The sequence below is a fragment of the Lissotriton vulgaris genome, chromosome 1_1 (assembly GCF_964263255.1).
Source record: "Lissotriton vulgaris chromosome 1_1, aLisVul1.2, whole genome shotgun sequence".
Taxonomy (NCBI): domain Eukaryota; kingdom Metazoa; phylum Chordata; class Amphibia; order Caudata; family Salamandridae; genus Lissotriton; species Lissotriton vulgaris.
This window is the reverse complement of record NC_141685.1, coordinates 1,359,217,106-1,359,239,464: the sequence shown is the minus strand read 5'-3', so window position 1 is coordinate 1,359,239,464 and position 22,359 is coordinate 1,359,217,106. Positions and strand designations below refer to the sequence as shown.

The 22,359-nt window shown below is 47.5% G+C and overlaps 1 protein-coding gene across 2 annotated transcripts in view; it reads left to right on the top strand.

The window, feature by feature from the left end:
* Positions 1-22,359, top strand: part of LRP1 (LDL receptor related protein 1) — a 1,437,817-nt gene that overhangs the window by 729,414 nt on the left and 686,044 nt on the right. For both annotated transcript variants that reach the window (XM_086966724.1, XM_086966716.1), the window contains exons 51-53: positions 3,251-3,367; positions 4,532-4,660; positions 6,632-6,754. In XM_086966724.1, the coding sequence (XP_086822850.1) occupies positions 3,251-3,367; positions 4,532-4,660; positions 6,632-6,754 (369 nt within the window). The remainder of the gene's footprint in view (positions 1-3,250; positions 3,368-4,531; positions 4,661-6,631; positions 6,755-22,359) is intronic.

The following is a 22,359-nucleotide window of genomic DNA, read 5'->3' as shown; positions in this document are numbered from 1 at the left end:
TGCATTGCAATTACAGCCCCTAAAGGTATCACAGATCACAGGATTACGCATATACAGCCAGACACCCTAGCAGGAATGTCTGACAACATAACCCCACTCTGCTTATGACATCACCTTTATCATGTACTTCACATTAAACATGTGAACTTCAGTCCCTCTTAAAGAAATAACCATTAGTAAATGCATTTTGGTGCAATTACACCTCTTCACCTCCAGGGGGATGCCCTTCTCCAGACATCCCCAATTCAGCCCTTCACTCCATGAGGCACTTTTCAATGCACCCAGCTGTAGAACAAAAGTCCTTTCCACTGCGTAGTAAGAGTATTCTGCAGCTGGCAGCTTTGCCTTATCTTCAGTCCTCGGTGGGGGGCCTAGTCCCACCCGGATCCCCAGGTGACTGTATGTGGCTCAGATAGCCCACCCGCGGCCGCTCATTCGGTTTTGCGGGGCCCGGTCCCACCTGGGTCCCTCACACCTCCTTTGATCGTTCCAGGGGTCCCGGTTCCACCCGGGGCCCCTGCATGCCCATTCGGTGGAGGGCAGCCCGGGGTCCCGCCGCCGGCTCCCCACCTGGCCAGCACTAGTCTGTGCTGCCGCAGGGGCCGACGCCTCTCTTCGGATCTGCCCGCTCCGGCGGGCAGACGCTGGGAATCCTGTGGGTCTTCCTGGACCTCGGGGGAGTGCGGCGGCACTCCTCCCGCCTTCTCCCTCACATCGGGGCCTGGGGATGGGGTCCCCAACCCCTGGACTATCTTCAACGGCTTTACTTCGGGCCCGGGGATGGGGTCCCTGGCCTCTCCTCCTCCTTGTCATGATGGTGCTCCCCATTGATTCTTCTTCAGCGCGGGCCAGGGCGGACTCCTGGTCCTCCAGGGGAATATCTTCACGGGGAGCGCAGTGGCGCTCCCCGGCTTGCCTCCAGGGCACAATTTTACGGGGGTGTGATGGCGCTCCCCGGCCTTTACTTCTATGGGGCCCGGGGGTGGGGTCCCGGCCTGGGCACATTTTCGGGTGGGGGGGGGCGATGGCGCTCCCCCACCCCCATCCTTCACATAAGTGGGGGCCAGGGGGGGCTCCTGGCCCCCTACTGGCAACTTCATGGGGGGGCCGCAACGGCACCCCGGACTTTGCTTCCTCCTGGGCAGCCCCCGGGACCTGACCCACCCCGGGGGCATCTCTGAGACCAGCGGCGGAGCCCCACTCGCTTCATTGTCGGTCTTCTTGGGGTCAAAGGTCGCCTACCTTCTGGAGCCATATCTCAGTCCCTGGGGGTCCGATCTGCCCCATTTTCGTGTCTTCTTGCTCCTGGTGGCCCAAGCCACTGGGAGCATTCTCCTTTGCCCTTCTGGTCTCCAAGAGGGTGCATTCTGCAGGGAGCGGTATTCACTGGCTCCCTGCACCAGCCTTTTGCCTGGCTCTCCTCCTGGGCCTCTCTTTTCCCTGCACAGAGGCCCCTGCTTCTGCGCACCGATCCTGGGCTCTTCTTCTGGCGCTGATAGGGCCCAGGTGGGGCAGTCAGGGGGTTCCTCCTTCCAACTGCCCATTGCCAGGCTCCAGCACGTTCCGCCTCAGCAGACCACACCCCGTAGAGAGCTTTTCTTCTTGTGCAAACACTTTTTAAAGGTTTAGTAGGGGGCTGGCAGAAAGTCTATGTTGGTCCAATCAACCAGCGACACATCACTTCCCTGCCCCTCCTTTTTGTCCAGCCTCTGGGTTTGTTCAAAATGGCGTTGTCCAGGGTCTCTAGCCACATGGTCGCTGCAACAAACCCCCCCCACCTCGCTGCCTTCCCTCCTTGGTGCATCCTGGTGCCTGGCACCCAGCGATAGCTGCTGATGGATGAGCCTGTAATCCCACCCATCTTCTCTTCCTGGAGAGGAGGCCTTAGCTTGTGGAAGAAAGGTTATCAATCCATCCAGCTGAGGTCAGCCCTCAGTCTGGCCCTGGTTATGACTGACTCAGAGACATGTGACATTTCTGGATGATCCAAAAGCAGGACAAATAAGACTTTAGACTCTGCAGAATACACCTTTTCACATCCGCTACTGTGGACTTTGGTGCGTGTCTGAAATCTGTAGGCCTTATGAAAGTTAATCTAGCACATGGGCTCCGCATCCCAATAGGGGAATAATGAAGGGAAAAACAGTAAAACGCACTGACTTTCCTTGGCATGTTCCTTCCCAGTGTATAAAGCCTATTCCATGTCACCACCCAAATCTGCACAAGTCCTGCCACCCCCTTCATCTTGTAGCTGCTCCCAGACAGCACACACTAGGAATCTCCCATGCGCAGCCTCTACACGTGTGCACACGCATGCACACATGTGTCTGCATGTACCAGCCTGGTGTCCCTTACGCCAGCTTCTGCGCAGTGGCCTGGTCAAGCCAGGGGGATACCAGTAAAATCCCCATGTAGTCACTTACATCTTGAGTTCACTATGGGTGAGTCCCAACTTATGAGGCTCCCCCACAGTAAAAACTCAACAATTAGGTGCTCAAAAAGCAAAAAATCCAGGCTACCCATAGTGTCAGAACCACCTTCTAACAGCGCCAGAATGAGTAGAGTTGAGTTGTACAATAGTGGAACAAATAAGTGCCTACAAGCATTTCCTTTGTTGTGTGCAGGACCTGCATGGACCATATTATGTGCGTTTCCAGTCATGCTCTTCAAAAAATGAACATGCCTGTCTTGTTGCACATTGCTGATAATGCTCATGAACATTGAAGATAGTTTTAGGGCCTGATTTAGAGTTTGGCGAAGGAGTTACTGCATCAGAAATGTGATGACAGATATCCTTCTTGACTTATCGCATGTGCATAATATGCTATGGCACTAGTAATTAGTCGGATGGCGATATCTGTCTTTTTTGTGACTGAGTACCCCTCCACCAGACTCTAACTCAGTCCTTTAGTTGCCTACTTATGCAAGCCGATAGCATGATAACTTTTAGAATGGATTATTATTTTAATAAATTATTTCTGGGACTGGCAAGCTTTCAATTGGTTACGTATCGTGGTTTATACTATCTTTCAGAGCTACTCGCTTTACCTGGCTGTAAATCGTGGGTTTACAGGGTAGACACCGATGTGCCACAGTAGGAAATATTTAATGTCATTGGGTTTTGAGAGTTCATTGGGGTAGGGTCGGCTTTTGTTTCGTGGTATTTTAACATTTATTGCTGGATGACCCTCTAGCTACATTATTGTACAGAGGAATTTAAACTCTATGATGTGGTTTCCCCCATCCCTAGATAAGTTCTGTACGTCAGTGCAGTTCGAGTGCCGGAACCACCGCTGTATTTCCAAGCACTGGGTTTGTGATGGTGCTGATGACTGTGGAGATGGATCAGATGAGGACAGCCGCTGCCGTGAGTACTTTCTGCTTGTTTCCCTTCTTGCTCCCCCTCGCACACAATGCACTATTTCAGTTGAGTAGGTACTGCACAGTGCATGTTTGTGCCACCTTTGAAAACTGAAGAAATCAATCTTATATTAACAACCTCCGAGACCCACCTAGGCTTCGTGATAGGGAGGGAGGCAGTTGCGTGAAATACAACTACGGACTGTTGATGTAGGAATAGTGCTCATTAGAAAAGAGAAGCGGTTCCAATTTCTGCTTTTTAACTTTGTTCTACACCCTCCTCTTACATGCCTTCCACAGAAGAAAACCTTGTGTAGTTTGCATAAATTGGTGTTCTGTAGAGAGATCAAGAATTGTTTTAGAACTGAGTCTAAACTCGCCACTTGTCCGCCTGTATAGAATTGAAAGACACACATAAAGAGCCTTCATTCACATCAACAGGAATCTTGGCACAAAGACCAACAAAAACAGACCGTAACAATGAAATAAGCAAACACAAAAAAGAAACATATTAGTTAAGAAAACAAATACGTTTTATGGCTTTCTCAAAATGACATAAAAGCGACCTGACTGGTTGCTTTATTCAGAAAGGCGAGTTTGTTCCAGAGTAGTGTTCCCAAATGACAAAATGCTGTGACTCCCATTCTTGACTTTTTAATCTGCGATGGTACAAACCTTAGTTAAGTGTTGGAGTGTAGCTCTTTTTGTGGCTGGTAGGACTGAAATTGAACCCCTCAGGGAGATTTTTCAAGCCTGTTGAAGGTTTGAACATAAGGCACACAGGGCCTGTGACCAGTGTGAGTCTTTTCCAATGCTTTAAAATAAACCCAAGTTCATTCTTTCCAACATCTTTTGTAAGCACAATATCCAAACACTAACTTCATGTAGATTTCTAGTGGTGATTGCATTTGTGGTCTGAGCTGTACATGAAGCTCACATTAAGGATATCTATGGATACAGTAATGGAAAGGTCTGTTTTGGGTTTCTAATTCTGTATCAAAACCCATGTTGTGTAGTGTCTTCCTCCTTATTCTAGGGGCAGGTACCATAGAGAAGTTCTCAACAACCACTTTTAATCTATTTGTGGAATGTCCTCCGACGCCTGTTCAGGAGCTTGTGTCTAAAGTGTTCCAAGAGATCATGATTCTTGCCTGACTTCTCATCCCCACAGACACTACGACCTGCAGTCCAGAGTCTTTCCAGTGCCCAGGAACCCATGTGTGCGTGCCACGCCGCTGGCTTTGCGACGGTGACAAGGACTGCCAGGATGGAGCAGATGAGAGTGTCAAGGCTGGCTGCAGTAAGATTCTAACAGTCTGATGCCTGGCTTTTTTTTATCAGGGGAAGTCTACCTGTTATTTGTTGTGCATGGAACTCCTTGATTGTTAATCAACATGTAATTTGCAATGATAAACCAGTCCTATTCTTTCTCCTCCAAATTTGGTGGGCTTCACAAGCTTGTAAGTAGCTACAGATGTATTCCTGATAGGCTGCGAATCTCTCTGAATCGACGTTTTGCCTTCTAAAACGCCACTGAACTTTAAATCATGTAGGATATCTTATGTTGATTTCTCATTCAAATTTGTCTGCCTTGAATGAGTTTGCACAGACACAATCACTCTTGTCTTGTGTGAGTTAGCGTTCTGCAGTCTTTTAATTAGCTTGACTGTAAACATATGAACTTGCAATTCAAATGTATTTTGCTAAACTAGCTTTTCACAATTATATTTACATTTTTCCAACAACTAGAAAAATATCAAATCAGTAATAGATAATACTTGTGCCAAAGAATTACTGAATAAATGTTAAATTAAAAATGCACACGGTAGGGTTTTCCCCAACTACATAATCCCTCCCCAGCAAGGATGAAGCAATCTCCTGCCCCTTTGTTAGTCCCCTTTGACACTTGACTCTGCTGAGATAGTGAGCTACAATTGTTATTTCACTTACTTTTGTCATCAAGTCCAAAGGTTCGCTCACCATCCAAATCTCATTTAGTAAGGGGAAGGGCTTTAGCGTGCATCTCCTCCGTCTACTCTTTGAGGGACAGAAGAGAAAAGGGTTTTTTATTCAACATCTGGTTCTTTGTAGTGTCAGTTGCTCTATTCTCTGGGTCTTTCGTCCACCAACCCACCACTGCTGCAAGTGGGAGGTGCCCCGACTTAACCCTTGTGTATCAGCACATCATCTTGATGGGGATCATTTTATTAAGATAACTTTGCAAACCCTGAATTAGCTTCTTCTGTAGAATGGCCATGGTCATGTGACGTGGCTGAGCCTTCTGGCTGGCTTTCTTTAGGTTCTATATTTTGGCACACTTCTTTATCATCTAAGTGTCTCATTTAGTGAGCGATTCTGGGCTTCATCACCAGCAATCTATGTAGAGTACTACGACACCTGCCCTGACCTATCCAAACTAGTCATAGGCACAGCAAAGCGCATGTCTTCTCAGGTCGGTTACTTTTTAGCAAATGCCGATCCTATTACCCCCCCCAACTTTTTGCCTTTCAATGTAGCAGTAAATACATTATCCTGGTACAACTGAGACCCCTCCCTCGCTTCTGTCATCAGAGGTCGTGTCACACTTGTGAAAGCAGTTTTATTGATTGTGAGCCGAGCTTACCTTTTCATTTACATCTCCCCACCAATCCCAGATCTCCTAGATAATCTGTCTTGGTTTCGATTTTTTCCTAAATGTGTACATGAATATTTATATTTTGATAATTTTAATTATTTAACTTTTAGGTTTCTAAGTACACTGAAAGAGTGGCTTTTTTAAAAGAAAATAATGATTGTAGCTGATTTTTTAATTTTTTTTTTAAAGACTGGCTGCTATATGTGATGAATGTCTCAATGTTCATCAGTGATTGCAAAACCAGCTGGCGAGTTAGCTTTACCTAGTAGCTGGGATCTTACTTAATGCTCTGAGAAAAATTTCTTAAAATAGGGTATGTGTGTTGCTACGGTGAGATGGTGCTTTTGCAGGAAGAAGTAAATGGGAGCAGATTGGGTAAAGAATTCAAGCTGCAGTGCAGAGAAAAATTTAACTTCTATGCAGCATACACTTGTGGCATGTATCTCAAATAGTGTGAGCAAAATATAGGAAGTGAAAATGTGAAATAGCCATTACCCTGCCCCTTTATCCCTGTGTTTACAATAAATGCAGTGACTCAATCTCAGCCAACTCTCATTAGCCAGTAGCTACCTGAGCCTCACCTCACCTCACCAACAGCATTGTGTCAAATATTTTTTTCTTTTTCTCCCCTCTTAGTTTTCAACAACACATGTGATGCACGAGAATTCATGTGCCAAAATAGACAGTGCATCCCCAAACAATTTATGTGCGACCATGACAAAGACTGCACTGATGGGTCAGATGAGAGTGGTGAGTGTGGTGAGTACCGCCCTAGCAGCTGCTCCACTGCTACCTTCCTTTCCTATGTAAACACAACAAAGTTTTGCAATTTTGATTGAATCTGAAAATTGTCACATTGGTGGTTGCCATTCTGTAAGCATTGTTAATTTTCTTTTTTATATTGCACTTAATACTGTGTTTTGGGATGTTTCAAAGTGGATAAGCTCTTACTAGAACTAGTGCCTTTAACCTCCTGCTTTGGTCACTAGACATGACTTTGCCTGGGCAGTGGTGTTTTGCTGAGCTATTTTAAGGCTATAAGCCCCCAACATTTGGCAGGTGAGGCAGTTCCTGGTCTCTGAGTAATGTTAAATGCTTAGTTCATCACAGACTGAGTGATCTCCATCATGTTTCTTTGGTTGGGCTCTGAATACTGTTGGGTGTTTCTCTGAAAGATAATCTAAGCATCAATCCTACAAAGTTCTACTCAACATTACTGTTGGAAAACGAGGCAGCATCTCTGAGGCCTGCACAAATAGCATGACTACATTTGTCCTTCACTGGGAACCAAGCACCCAATTGTAGCGCCTGACTCTCAGAGGATAGCGTTGCAGAGCAGTCTGAGGCTTACTCAAGGCAGGTGGTCTGGGCTAGTAATCGCCATTTGCAGGTGCGCAAAAATAACACTCCATAAATTGATTGTCCAGTCTGTAATTTGCTTTATAAAAGTAAGAGTACATTTATTAAACACACACACTACTCAATACTATACACCAATTTACAAATATACGTAAGCTGTTGGAATTACTTGTGACATTGCATAACATCTCCACCCCTCCCGTGGTAGGTGGGGTCTAGTACCACCACTCCAATGTATGCACCTCATCTTGCCCCCAATGCAGTGAATTGTACTTAACCTGGAACGAGGGCCCTGCGCACTGGCACCATCCCAGTGGCGACCCCCCCCACCCTTACCTCAACGAGCATTAAACAGGGGTACACCTGCCTTGGTGACACATGACCCTGAATGAGCATCTCCTCCTGACCATACAGTATGCACATCTTCATCTTAAGGACCAAGAGTCTGGGGTCTTCACCTAAGCGCAGCAGCAAGAATTCATGTTTGTGCACACCTTAGAATGACAGTAGTCAGCACATTTGGATATCATTAGAATGCATTGCAATTACAGTCCCTAAAGGCATCACAGATGATCACAGGATTAAGTTGTAAATACAGTCCGACACTCTAGCATGAGTGTCTAGCCACTTAAATCCACTTTGCTTATGACATCACCTTACACCAGTTCATAACATTGAAGTAAATGTAAATGTAAATGTAGTTGAGCTTATATAGCGCACAGCTACCCGCAGTGGGTTTCCCGGCGCTTGCTTAGGGAACCCGTCCTGATATTCCCCTGTGTGATAGCCCCGGCAGGGTATCCACAAGGTGAAAGTCAGGCATCCCGCCACGAGGGGCCGTTGTGGAGATTAAGCAAGCTATTGCCCAGAGTCGCAGAGTGTGAACCTGTGAGTCGAGAAGGCACCGGAGCGAGAATTATCGAGTCCGTGGAATTTTTCTTTAGCCCAAGACCCGCCGAGGCGGGGAATTGAACCCTGGTCCAGGACCGATCTCAGCTTCCGGGTCTGCCGCCTCTAACCCCTGAGCCACACTTCTCCACGAAGTCAGGCCCTCTAAAAGAAATAACTATTAATAAATGCATTTCAGTGCGATTACCCCTCTTCACCTCCAGGGGATGCCCTTCCCCAGACATCCCCAACTCAGCCCATCGCTCCTTGATGCAATTATCAAAACACCCTCAGCTGAAGAACAAAAGTTCCAGCCCAGCAGGTGTTAAATGCAGGTTGAGGCTTGGAGGGGTTGATTCCTTTAAATCCCCAAGACACTTGGGGTGGTACTTTGCTCTTTGTGTAGTGGGGAGACTGCACTTCTCCTGCAGCTCCCCCAGCACCGTTGTACATGTAGGGAGGCGACCCAGTTCTCCTGGACCCACCACAAGCCATAAAAAAGCTGAATTGCCCTTGCATGCCGGTCCTGGCCTGCAAGGCATTACGGGTGTTGCCGCATATTAGATGTTGGGGGGCCTGGTCCCACCCGGACCCCCAGGTGAGTTTTAGATGGCTCGGGGAGGCCACCCCGGCTGCTTAGGACCTTTTGTTGAAGGTGTTTTGATAATTAGCTTAAGTTGACAGTGCTCACCTCTTATAAATATCCAGCTTCTTCTTAAGCTTGACCCTTCCATACCCACCCAAAAATTATTTACTAAGATAGTCACTTATTGGGACATTGTGGGCTTGCAACAGATGTCCTAGTGAGTTGTACTTGCTCTGCCTACGATTGATACCTAGAGATAGCTTTGTTTTCTAAAGATAAGTTTATGGCCCAAACCAGAATATGGAGAAGTAATGCACAGGATATACATCTAGAATAGTTTTGTGTGTCAAAAGTACTGTTACAGGTAAGTATGTCATTTCTTTTTGTCCATCAGGTTTGAAGTGCACGTGTGGTTATGTGAAAAAAAGAACTTGGAAACTTCCTTTCAAGGCTGGTCCAAAGAAGCTAACGATATGAAGAGTGACTGCTGCGATTTTATAAAGTTCAACACTGTTTTTTGCTTTTCTCAATTTTTAAGAGGAAGTAAACACTATGTTCGAGGCATATGAGCGGCAGATCGTACACTATGCATTAGATCGCCACCTGGTGTTGGGCTCAGATGATTGCAGGTTGTTGTCTTCTTGGAGAAGTCTTTGTAATCACGATATAGGTGACTCCTCCCTTGGACAATACTGCGCATGGGCATCGGCTCCATCCTTAGATTTTTTTTCCGCCACTGGGTTCGGAGGAAAGTTTCTCCGCTCTGGCTAGAAAAACACTTTTCAGCAACTTCGAAGCGCAAAAACTTCCTATAACTGATATCGACATCGAATACAACTTTCGACGCCATCGACTTGATTCCGGTTCATCAACGCGGGCCGCTGGGCCTATCGTGCGGCCTACACCATATGGAAAGAACTCTGTTCAAGAAATGCCCGGTATGCCGAGCAAAATTTCCACATAGCGATCACCACGAGGTTTGCAACCTCTGTCTATCGCCAGATCACGATGAGTCCACCTGCACAGCTTGTGCATCCTTCCAATCGAAAAAGACCATCCGGGATCGGAGGGCTCGTCGACACGAAATGAGATCAGCCCCAGCACCGGAGGATATCTTCAACGACGAGGTTCCGCTCGTTCCGGAAGAGGATTCGCCTGATCTCCAGATCATATCAGAGGCAGAGGACTCGGACAACTCGATTCCATCACGTCAACCCGTGAGTATTTCTTCCCCTGCACCACATGCACTGCCCAAGCCAAAGGCGAAGGTCAGCACTCAGCCCAAAGGGCCCAGTCGAGACCAAGTACCTCCTCTTCGGAGCCTTCGAGCTCGGCTCCGAGGAAAACAACTACGCCTTCCGGTGCTTCGGCACCGAGCAAACCACACGTGCCGATTCCACCACCTCCATGGCACCGAAGCCAAAAGATCCTTCGACGCCAAAACCTAGAGGTACAGGCATCGAAAGAAGCTCCGGCTCCGAAGCCGTCCGCTTCCAAACCTAAAGAGGGAAAGCCAGCGCCCGACGCCACAAAGCCGACTAGGCCAGCTTCCACTCCGAAGAATCCCGCTCCGGTGCCACCACCCACAAGGCCTGATTCCGAGGTTCCCAAGTCCTCGGACACGCCTACCAAGCCGAAAACAGCACGTTCGGCACCGAAAACTTTGCCACAGGACGCTGTAACACCCCCCAAGGCAAAACGCCAAAAACAACCTCTGTCGGAACCGAAAAAGTCGACGCCGAAGAAGGTTGTAGAGGAAGATGAACTGTTTAGACCAGATCCTAAACAAAAGAAGATCTACATAAACCCAAAGACTGGACATGTTGGTGCTATACGTCATAAAAAGAGACCAGCAGAAACACCACCTTCACCTGTGGTTCCTGCCAAGAAGGACTGTGCAATTTCTCCTATGCACCCTCCTTCTCCTGTATCTCCTTCCTCTCCTGTCCCTCCTTACATATCACCTCAAATCTCTTCTGTCCCCTCTCCTGCATCATCTCATTCACCACAGACTGATGAGGAGTATGACTTGGGTGGTGGGGAGGATCCACATGTTGACCCAAATACATATCCTTTAGAGGAGGATGTCTACATTTTTCCACCACATAATGTGCCTGATATCCCTGATCCACAGTTATACCAGTCAAAGTCTTCTCCACCAGAAGACAGCATTGGTTTTAACCACCTCTTACACAGAGCTGCTCTCTACCACAATGTCACAATGCATTCTGATGGCATTGAAGAAGACTTTCTATTAGACACATTTGAGCCATCACACAGATCTACTCAAATTCTTCCCATGATCAAGGGAGTCATTAAGCATGCTCCAGAAATATTCAAAGATCCTGTACGCACTAGGGTACTAAACCCAAGAATAGAAAAGAAATATAGGCCTGCACCCGCTGATCCAATCTACATTAAAGGACACCCTCCATTAGACTCTTTAGTAGTGTCCAATGCAAGAAAACGAGCAAATTCTCAGACTTCTGGTGAACCGCCCCCACCTGACAAGGAATCCAAAGTTATTGATGCGTTAGGTAAAAGAATAGCGCCACAAGCCACAAATATATGGCGCATTGCCAATACGCAAGCCTTGCTATCACGCTATGACAGGGCTCATTACGACCAATTAGAGACACTACTACAACACCTTCCAGATCAATATAAAGATCAGGCAACAGAGCTCATACAAGAAGGCAAATTAATATCCAATGCCTCAATAAAATGTGCCTTAGATGTTGCAGACACAGCTGCTAGAGCCATAAATACTAGTGTCATACTCAGAAGAAATGCGTGGTTGCGCATTTCAGGGTTCAAACAAGAGGTGCAAACCACAATCTTGAACCAGCCTTTCAACCAAAACCAATTATTCGACCCAGAAGTAGACACTACACTGGAGAAAATGAAGAAAGACACATACACTGCAAAGTCAATGGGAGCTCTACAGTCCACACAGACTAGAGGTTCTTTTCGTCGCTCCTTTTGTAGAGGAGGCTCCAAACAAACTGGAGCAGATACAACAACATCTTTCAAGACGCAGACTCAAACATCCTCTAACAAAGGTTATTTTAGTGGAGGATACAGGGGCAATAATAATAAGGGAAGAGGACGCGATAACAGCAATCGCTCCTCCACAACTAAACAGTGACTTCCCTCTGCCCCCCTAACAGCATTCCACTCCTGTGTGGGGCAGATTAACACAGTCCCTGCCTGTCTGGAACTCCATTACAACGGACAGGTGGGTGAGACAGATTATCCAACATGGCTACTGCCTAGAACTTACAGCACCCCCCCCCCCAAACATACCACCCAGGCAGCGTCCTATGTTTACAGATCACCTGACAATGGTTCAACAAGAAGTTCTAGCACTTCTACAAAAAGATGCTATTCAACAAGTCCCATTAGAAGAACAAGGAACAGGGGTTTACTCGCTGTATTTTCTAATTCCCAAAAAGGACGGGACACTGAGACCAATTCTCGACCTCCAGCCCCTCAACCATTACATACAAACAGATCATTTTCATATGATCACTCTGCAACAAGTGCTCCCACTACTGCAACAACGCAATTTCCTTTCAACACTAGACCTGAAGGACGCCTATTTTCACATCCCAATACATCCTGCTCACAGGAAGTACCTACGGTTTGTAATACAAGGACAACACTATCAGTTCAAAGTCCTTCCTTTTGGTGTCACAACAGCACCACGAGTGTTCACAAAGTGCTTAGCAGTAGTAGCAGCACATCTCAGAAGACAACAGATACACGTCATCCCCTATCTGGACGATTGGCTCATAAAAGCCAAGTCATTCCACCAATGTGTACAACACACTCAGCAGACAATTCAACTGTTGCACAACTTAGGGTTTACGATCAACTACACAAAGTCGCACCTAGAGCCTTCGCACGTGCATCAGTATCTAGGAGCTACCATAAACACGTCTACAGCTCTAGCGTATCCCAGTCCAGCCAGGATACAGAGCATTCAAGCCTTAGTCTCCACTTTCCAATACCAGCAGTCTCTCCAGGCAAGAGTGTTCATGAGGTTAATAGGCATGATGGCATCCTGCATCTTCATAGTACCACATGCAAGTCTGCAAATGCGTCCATTACAGGAATGTCTGGCACAACAGTGGAATCAGGCTTAAGGTCAGCTCACAGACCTGGTGTTGGTAGACAGCCGCACGCATCGCTCTCTGCAATGGTGGAACACCAAAAACTTGACAAGAGGGCGGCCGTTCCTCGAGCCTGTTCCACAGATAGTGCTCACAACAGACGCATCCCTCACAGGATGGGGTGCCCATCTCTTACACCATACTACTCAAGGTCGATGGAACAACCAGCAAAAGCTGTTCCATATCAACCATCTAGAGTTGCTAGCGATATTCTTAGCACTCAAAACCTTTCAACTTCAAGTACAGAACAAAGCTGTCTTAATCCGGACGGACAATATGACAGCGATGTACTATATACAAAAACAGGGGGGGGACACACTCTCTGCAACTGTCCCAGCTCGCAAAGAACATTTGGAGATGGGCCATTCCTCAAAACATATAGCTGTTAATGGAACACCTTCCAGGGGTTCACAATCAGATAGCGGATCTGTTAAGTCTGCATTCACAACAGATTCACGAATGTGAGCTACATCCACAAGTTCTTCAGCCATTCTTTCAGCAGTGGGGGCACCCACACATAGACCTGTTTGCCACCCACGAAAATGCAAAATGCCCAATCTTCGCCGCCAGGTTCCCACACCCACGGTCCAAGGGCAATGCAATAAGGATGAACTGGCCAGGCAGATTTGCGTACACTTTTCCGCCTCTCCCCCTCATTCCACTAGTGGTACGCAAGCTCAAACAGTCTCTCAAGCTCATACTAGTAGCTCCCACGTGGGCACGCTTGCCATGGTTCACCACACTACTAGACCTCTCCCTGGTTCCACATCAAAGGTTACAGCTCACACCCCCGCTGTTAACACAGAACCATGGAGAAATCAATCACCCAGATCCAAACCAACTGAATTTTGCGATCTGGCTCCTGAAGTCTTAGAGTTCGGTTATCTCAACCTACCACCAGACTGCATGAACATCATTAAAGAGGCTAGAAGACTTACTACCAGAGCGTGTTATGCCGCTAAATGGAAAAGTTTTGCAATTTATTGCAAACATAATCACATTAATCCACTGGATGCCTCCATCCAAAATATAATTTGTTACCTTTTACATCTACAAACGTCTAATTTGGCATACTCTTCCATACGCCTGCATCTTGCAGCAATTGCAGCCTATTTACAAAACAGGCAATACCTGTTTTTTTATAGTACCTGCAATCAAAGCATTCATGGAGGGATTAAAGATAATAATCCCTCCCAGACTGCCACCTTCTCCTGTATGGAACCTAAATCTTGTCCTTACAAGACTTATGGGACCCCCTTTTGAGCCTCTGCATAAATGTGAACTGCAATTTCTCACATGGAAAACTGCTTTCCTTGTTGCCATCACCTCTCTCAGAAGAGTAAGTGAAATGCAAGTGTTCACTATACAAGAACCATTTTTTCAAATACATCTCAAAGTGGTTCTCAGATCTAATCCAAACTTTTTACCAACGGCTATCTCACCTTGTCACCTAAACCAATCTGTAGAGTTACCTGTGTTTTTCCAAAACCCAGACTCTGTAGCAGAGAGGGCCTTACGAGCTCTACTTTACTACATAGATAGAACTAAATCCTTTAGAAAGACAAAACAATTGTTTATATCTTTCTCTCCTCCACACAAAGGTAACCCTATCTCTAAAGGTGGGATTGCCAGGTGGATTGTAAAGTGTATACATATATGCTATTAAAAAGCTAAACGCACACTAACAGTTCCTCCTAGAGCACACTCCACTCGCAAACTAGGAGCCTCTATGGCTTTCTTAGGAAATATACAATTGGAGGACATATGTAAGGCAGCAACATGGTCTTGTCGGGAATCAAGAACCAGGCGCCCAGGGTCCACAGGAGTGAAGAGAAATCCCCTTAACCTCCAAAAAACAACCACAGGAATGATGTGTATCATACACTCCTATAGGCTGTTCTCTAAAAGTATGGGGGAAAATTCCAAGGAGTGTCCACCACTCTCCCCATACATGGGGCGGAATCACAGGAGGGAAATAGGTCTGTCTGGTCGCAAGGAAGCTGAAAGGAAACAATATGAGGATACCAATACTCTGTGCTTTAACATTCACCTACAAATCCATTGACATGTGATTAGTATCGCATTTCACTTACCCCAGTTATGTCCCAGAATGTCCTTGAAGCAGGAAGTGGGTAAGGTAATGGACTCGGGAAAGCAGGAGTCCTGATGTTCTGGGATGGGCTACTCAGTATCACATTCACACGACACTCAGACCAAAAGGAAATATACAAAAGAAAAATAAAGGGGGTAAGAAGGGGACTTTAGGAGCAATGGCCGGCTCTTCTGGGGCAACAAAGAGCGGAGCATCTACTCACTCAAGAGAGGCGAAGCCTGGCCCGGGACCAAGCGCCAGGCGGAGCAACACTCTCTCAATAGGGATGAAGATATAGGGCGAGTTGAATGACTCAGAGTTTCTTACTATGCGCCCGGAGCAAATGGGGACAAGAGAATCGACTCCTCGAGTCGGACACAAGCTGTGCGCTAAGGCTTTGCACACCAATGTGGGTTAAACTGACTCTGCTTCTTTCACAAGCCGGGAGGCGCACCAAAATGTGCTGAAAGAAGTAGAACCGGCTTTCCTCGTAAGCCGGGGACGAACACCAAAGTCCGCGGGAAGGTCCGCGTTGTGAAAAGGATCTCCGCACCAACTCCAAAAACTATCCTCTGTAAGCGGAGGATAAGGGTTCTTTGCAGGCCGGGCAGGAACAGGGAAACGAGCGAAACGCTAGGGGTAATGGCGTAAGCTCGAAGCAGGAACAAGGTAGGGGGCGTGGTCACGGAAGTAAGCCAAGCGTCGGCTTAAAGGTGGAGTATCCCTTTACGTGAATCAGGGACCCTCTCTAAAGTTCATAATCTCTGCCGGCTATTAGGGAATGAGGTCAAAGAGACATGGGGTTTGCATCTAGCCACATGTCAATGTCTAACTCTCGCTGCAAGTCTCAAACCCCTAACAGGTCTACACCACACACCTTCACTATACACTATTGTGTTGACGTGCAACCCAAGCAGCAAGCTGCAGTAGGCCAAGCTGTCCTTAGAACACTATTTCAGACTACTGCAATGGATACAAGCGACCACCGCTAGGGGAGACACTGCTGCACAATCGATGCATAGTGTACGATCTGCAGCTCATATGCCTCGAACGGAAAATGCTACTTACCAGTATGCATCTGTTCTTGGCATGTAGAGCTGCAGAGTCGTACACGCCCTCCCGGACTTGTATCCATTCCAGTTCTCATCTTACTTAGATGCACACGCATGGACATCCTTTTTTCTTACTGTATCTCTACTAACTCCATCATTTCCCATCACGGCGAAAAACAATCTAAGGATGGAGCTGATGCCCATGCGCAGTATTGTCCAAGGGAGGAGTCACCTATATCGTGACTACAAAGACTTCTCCAAGAAGACAGCAACCTGCAATCATCCGAGCCCAACACCAGGTGGCGATCTAATGCATAGTGTACGACTCTGCAGCTCTACATGCCAAGAACAGATGCATACTGGTAAGTAGCATTTTCCCTTGTTTCTTTCACCAGCGAAATAAGATATTCACTTGGATAGATTTTACAAAGTGTGTAAATTACATTTTCTGCAGCACCACCAATTCGGGGGGGGGGGGGGGGGGTCCGTTTGTGTGTGTGGGTCTGTGTGGGTGTGTGTGTGTGGGTGTGTTTGTGTGTGTGTGTCCGTCCGTCTGTGTCCTGCCCAAGAGACGTGAGGCACCTGCTTGGTTTTTAGATAGGATTGAGACTATCTCAAATATATTTGTCGGTATATTGTTCCTTGCTAAACAATTTCGCTATGCACTACCAGCTTCATGTTATTATGAAAAATGAAGCCCATTTTAGCTGAGTAATTCTGCAGCCATTGTGAGAAAGTGCCCTCTTTCTGCATGGTATGTCCCCACTTTTTGCTAAATTGCTGATGTTCTTTGACAGAGTGTGCCCTGGGTCCTGCTAATCCGGTGCCCAAGGCCTTAGTTCCTTCCCTAAAATTGCATTGACGTCTAAACCCAATTGGCATCTCTGGCCACGGGTCAGCCCCTGGTAAATGGTACCACAGGTACCCAGGGCACTGTGACCAGATAAGGCCTCTAAGGGCTTCAGCACTTCTTGTACCACCCTTAGAGGTCCTGTATCCTGACACTCTCACACTGCCTTTGCAGGCTGCGTGTCTTGGTGCAGAACAAAGTGAAGAGTCGACATGGCATACATCCCTGTGTGCCATGCCCACAAACCACTGCACTGGCATAGATCAGTCACCCCTCTATCTGGGTGCCCTATGCCAGTGATGAGTACAGGTGCATGAGCCCTGTGCCTCTACAGTGCCCAAGTCCATGCCTGGGCACTGTAAGTGCAGTGCTGCCATTAAGAGTATGTGGTGCTGGGAGTTTGTCATTACGAACTCCACAGCACCATAATGGCTACACTAACAATTGGGAAGTTTGGTTTCAAACTTCTCAGCGCATTAAACCAACGCTGATGCCAGTGTGGGATTTAATGTAAAATACATGACAGAGAGCATTTTAAAGATGCCCCCTGAAACTAGACCAACTTCTAGTGACCCGACTGAGTGGATGCTTAGGCTGCCACCAACAGACATGTTTCTGGACCCCTGGGTTGAGAGCTGAAACAATGAACATCCTGGGAAGAGGTGCCAAGCCTCCTCCCCCAGGATGGGCAGGGTTCATGTAAGGGGAAGCTTTAAAGGCATGCCGCCTTTGTGAGCCTCCCCAGATCATTTGCTGCTTTCAGCAACTGGTCCCTACTGGTTCTACCCGCCACTTTAGGCCGGAGAGCTGGTGGGAAAAACAAGTGATGGAAAGAGCTGTGCCCACCTCTGCCAACTCCACCCCTCAGGTGGGGGAGGTAAGGTAAAGCACAACCTCTAGTCCCCACCATCTTGAGGATGGGGGACACAACCAACCAGGGACGGGCTCCTACCCCCTCCCACTGGAGGGTGGCACAATAGTGGGTGTACCTACCCCAGGGAAGGGACCCATTGGTCCCTACCCTTTACCTACCTGTAACACCCCTAAATGTAGTATTTAGGGAGCATCCTGAACCTTGCTTCCTCAGATTCAGAAACGACAAGAAAAGAAGGACCGAACAGCCGTGCAGCCAGCTAACACGTGGACGACACCCACAGACTTTGCCTCAGCCCTACAGGCCTGTCTCCCCTCGAACCTGCTCCTGCGAAATCCTGGTGTGTCCTGCAGCCTGCAACCTCGAAAACCCCGGAGGGCCTGCCTGCCTTCACTTCCAAAAACTGCTTCTCCTGTGAACACCGGATTTGTTCAAATAGCAACCTCTGGCAGCAGCCAGAAACCGCGAATTAATTAAGCCCACTCTGCACCCGCCGAACCCGGACCGAACTAGAGTGGAGAAGCACCATGAGGAGGTCACCCCGGCGATCCTGACCCTTTATTAACTCAAGGGCCATATAATATTACGGGGAGAAAGGTAGTCAGGTGCTGACGTTAGGAAGGGTCCATCGTTTTATTTATGTTTCTCACCCCGGCGATCCTGACCCGAAATCCCTCGACCCCTGACCTGCCTCAAGCCTCCAGCGGACGCCTGCAGCCTAGATCCAGAAGGCCCCCCCCTACCTGCGACCAGGAAGTAGCTGGTAAGAAGTTCCAACCCCAAAAGGCACCCCTGCACCCCACGGCCTTGTGTGCCCCAACCAACGGTGCCTACCCAACCCTTAACTTCCCAACTTACCTCTCGATGGGGTGGTAGCACCCAGAAGTCCTTTGACTCCCTGCCTGCAGTGCTTTTGCAAACTGGAGGTTCTCCATAGAAAACAACAGGGCGCCCAATGTCGAAACAGCACTCTGCACCCGGCCGACACTGTGCCGCTGAGGGTGCACCTTTTGTGCTACTTTGTTTACCCACTTGCCCTGACCTATACCCTAGTACCTTTGCTCCCATAGCCCAGCGGCCTGCTTGCCACCAGCCACCAACAGTGGGGTGGCCTCAACACTCTACACCCAGCCTCCCTAGTGCCGCTGAGGGTGTAACAAGAGTGCATCACTGACCCTGGAGACCCCTGAGTCTAACCCCAGAACCTTAGCTCCCACAGTCGATAACTTACCTGTGAACCGATAACCTGTTTTTCCTCCACAGGATAACACTGACAATTTTCTTACAAAAAGTTTCAAAGTGCAGAGTTTTGAAATCTAAAAATGTTCTTTAAAAATTGCACGAATAACCAAAACGTATTTACTTACCTGTTTGCTGGAAATGTCCCAGTGCTGCATCTATGTATCCAGCACTGAGTTAGAAAAGTAACTTACCTGTAACTTATTGAAAAAGCCTATTCATTTCAATGTACTGTATTTGCTAAGTATTGCAACCTACTGCAATCCCTGTAAATCAAAGTACAAGTTCTATTGCATTTTCAAACTTTTTTTACAATCAGCAACTTATTACTGTAAAGTATTTAATGCTACCTGTGCCAGGCTTGCTTGGTTCTACAATAAAACCACAGTATATTTTTTATACAAAAACAATTGGTTTAGAGTTCAGTTCTTGAGTGTGTGAATTAATTTGCTGACTGACTGTGTGTACATCAAATGCTTCACACTGTCCTCGGATACTGCCTTACTGCTCGGCCACTCTACCACAAATAGAGTAAGGTTCTATCTAACTTTAACCTCTGCCTACTTCTGGGGTCACCTGGACTGTATACCTCATTTTGGTGTACTGTATATATAGAGCCAGTTTCCTACAGCTGATTCTGGTTATTTAATTCTGTGTTCCTCAGACCCTTCTCCTATAATTTGCATTGCTATGGAAGTATTTATAGATTAGTACTTCTGTTTTTTGAAGAATTTTTTTTAACTATTGTGAGACAGTGCCATCTTTCTTGCCTTGGTATGCCCCCACTTTTTTCTGAATTGCTGATTTGCTTTGACTGAGTGTGCCCTGGGCTCCTGCCAACCAGGTCCCCAGGACCTGTGTTCCTTCCCTAAAAACTGTGTTGAAACAAATCCCAATTGGCATCTCTGGCCACCTATCGGCCCCTAGTAAATGGTACCCTAGGTACCCAGGGCATGGTGACCAGAGAAGACCCCTAATGGCTGCAGTACTTATTGTGCCGCCCTTAAGGGCCCTGTACCTTGGTACACACACCTCCTTTGGAACGGTGAGTGCCTAGGTACACAACTAAACAGTCGACATGGCACACATCCTTGTATGCCATACCCACAAACCCACTGCCCTGGCATACATTAGTCACCCCTCTAGCTGGGTGCCCTATGCCAGTGGTGTGGGCCCAGGTGCACGAGCCCTGTGCCCCTACAGTACCCAGGGCCATTCCTGGGCACTGTAAGTGCAGTGATGCCATTAAGAATATATGGTGCTGGGAGGTTGTCATTACGAACTCCACTGTACCACAATGGCTACACTGAAGACTGACAAGTTTACTTTTTTTTAAACCTTTATTGTACCTTCACATAGTTACACAGCCATTTGCCTACAACCCTAAGGGCCGGCCGCCAATAATTGAGCAGTGAATGTTACGCGTAAAGTAAGTCAATATTCGATCATGCTGCTGAAAGAAAAAGGTGCATCACACGGATAAGTGAAAGGTTACAAAACTGTCGTCATGTTGCAAATCAGTAATGGTTTTGGTTTTCTGTTTTTTTATAAAAATAACAAAAACAACAATGAGGAAATCACATTGCGGTCACTTAAAAGTAATAATGCTGTATAGCTGTAGTAAAAGTCTACCCGACAGTTTGTGTTACTACTTATTTTCACGGATTCAAACCAAGGCAACGGGCAGTAATTCCCATGTACCTATGTGTTACTGTGTAGCAGTCCCACCTCTGTCTATCCAGTCTGCCCTCCCCTCGGGACCCGGGCCCCCTCCCATCCACAATCTCCTCTCCCCTCTACAACCCTCTCTTGACCCCTCAGCCTACCTCCCCCTAATCATCTGACTCCAACTGGTCGTCCTCTGGCAGAGGATCACAGATTTCATCTCGGTACACATTCCATGGGGACCATATCTTGTTCCACTTCCCCGGGCATGCACGACTCAAGTATACCGCCCTCTCTGTCCCCATTATCCTGTCCATATTCATGCACCACTGCGACTTCGTCGGTAGTTCTGCCGCCCCCCAACGCTGAGCGATATCCCTCTTGACCACTATCATGCCTAACGTAACCCAAAGTTGGCCACATCTGGACAGGTCATTCGGTCCCCACACATTTAGGAGACATTGCCTCAGTTCTGGAAGTAGCGAGGTCTCTAGAGTCTGTGACACAGTGCGCATTATTTGTCTCCAATAGTTTTGTATGCGTGGGCAGTCCCAGATTGTATGGAAAAAGGATCCCTCCTCCCCACAGCCACGGAGACAGTAAGGATGTTGTATTCTGTGGATGCGATGTAATAGTGTTCTTGTGTAATACACTCTGTGCAGGACCTTAAGCTTTACGAGTCTCAGCCTAGCTGAGATGCCTACCTCTTTTGGGGACGCCAGTGCCTCATTCCATTCGTGTTCATCCAGGGCATCCACTTCCCCTTCCCATCTTTCTTTCATGGAGGTCAGCGGGTCAGGTAAGTTATTAACCACTTGGATGCTATGCTTCTGGTGGAACTTCAATGTAATTTCCATTGAAATCAATGGAAACTCCATGACGAGTTACCCTTGTCATTAGCGGCGAAGAGGTTAAGGAGCTTGCGGTATGTCAACGATGTCGCCCGTTTAATCATGAAGTCAGTTGGAAGACGATCCTCCAGCGGGGAGGACTCGGGTATATCCGCCCCGGAGGGGATAGCCGCAAGTAAAGCATGTCGTATCTGAACATAGCGGTATGTTTCATGTGGCCCCAGTTCATACAATTCCCTCAGGCGGTCAAATGAAATAACCTCTCCCCGTTCCCACATGTCGCCCACCGTGGATATCCCAATGGTGTCCCAGTGGGAGAAGCCCCTGCTGTATCTCAAGTTCCCTAAGGCACGGGTATCCCAGAGCGGGGTAAGTTTGGTAATTTTCCCCTTCCAGCCCAGCGCCGCTAGTGCTGTATGCCACAGCGTTGCAGTAAGTTTAGTAGGTCCCGTTAATGTTCGCACTCTACGCTGGTCGTAGAGTGGGGCTAGCATATTGTTGGTGCCCAGTTGTGCCCTATCTTCGGAAAGCTGGGTCAGTCTGTGGAGCATGTATCCACTGGTTAATGGGCTTAAGGTGCGCCGCCCAGTAATATAGGTTAAGATTCGGCAGCGCAATTCCACCATCGTACCAACCCCTGTGTAGCTTGGCTTGCGCAATACGCGTTGGGCGATTGCTCCACAACAGCCCAGAAACTACTGCCGCCACCTTTTTGAAGTATCCTGGCGCCACC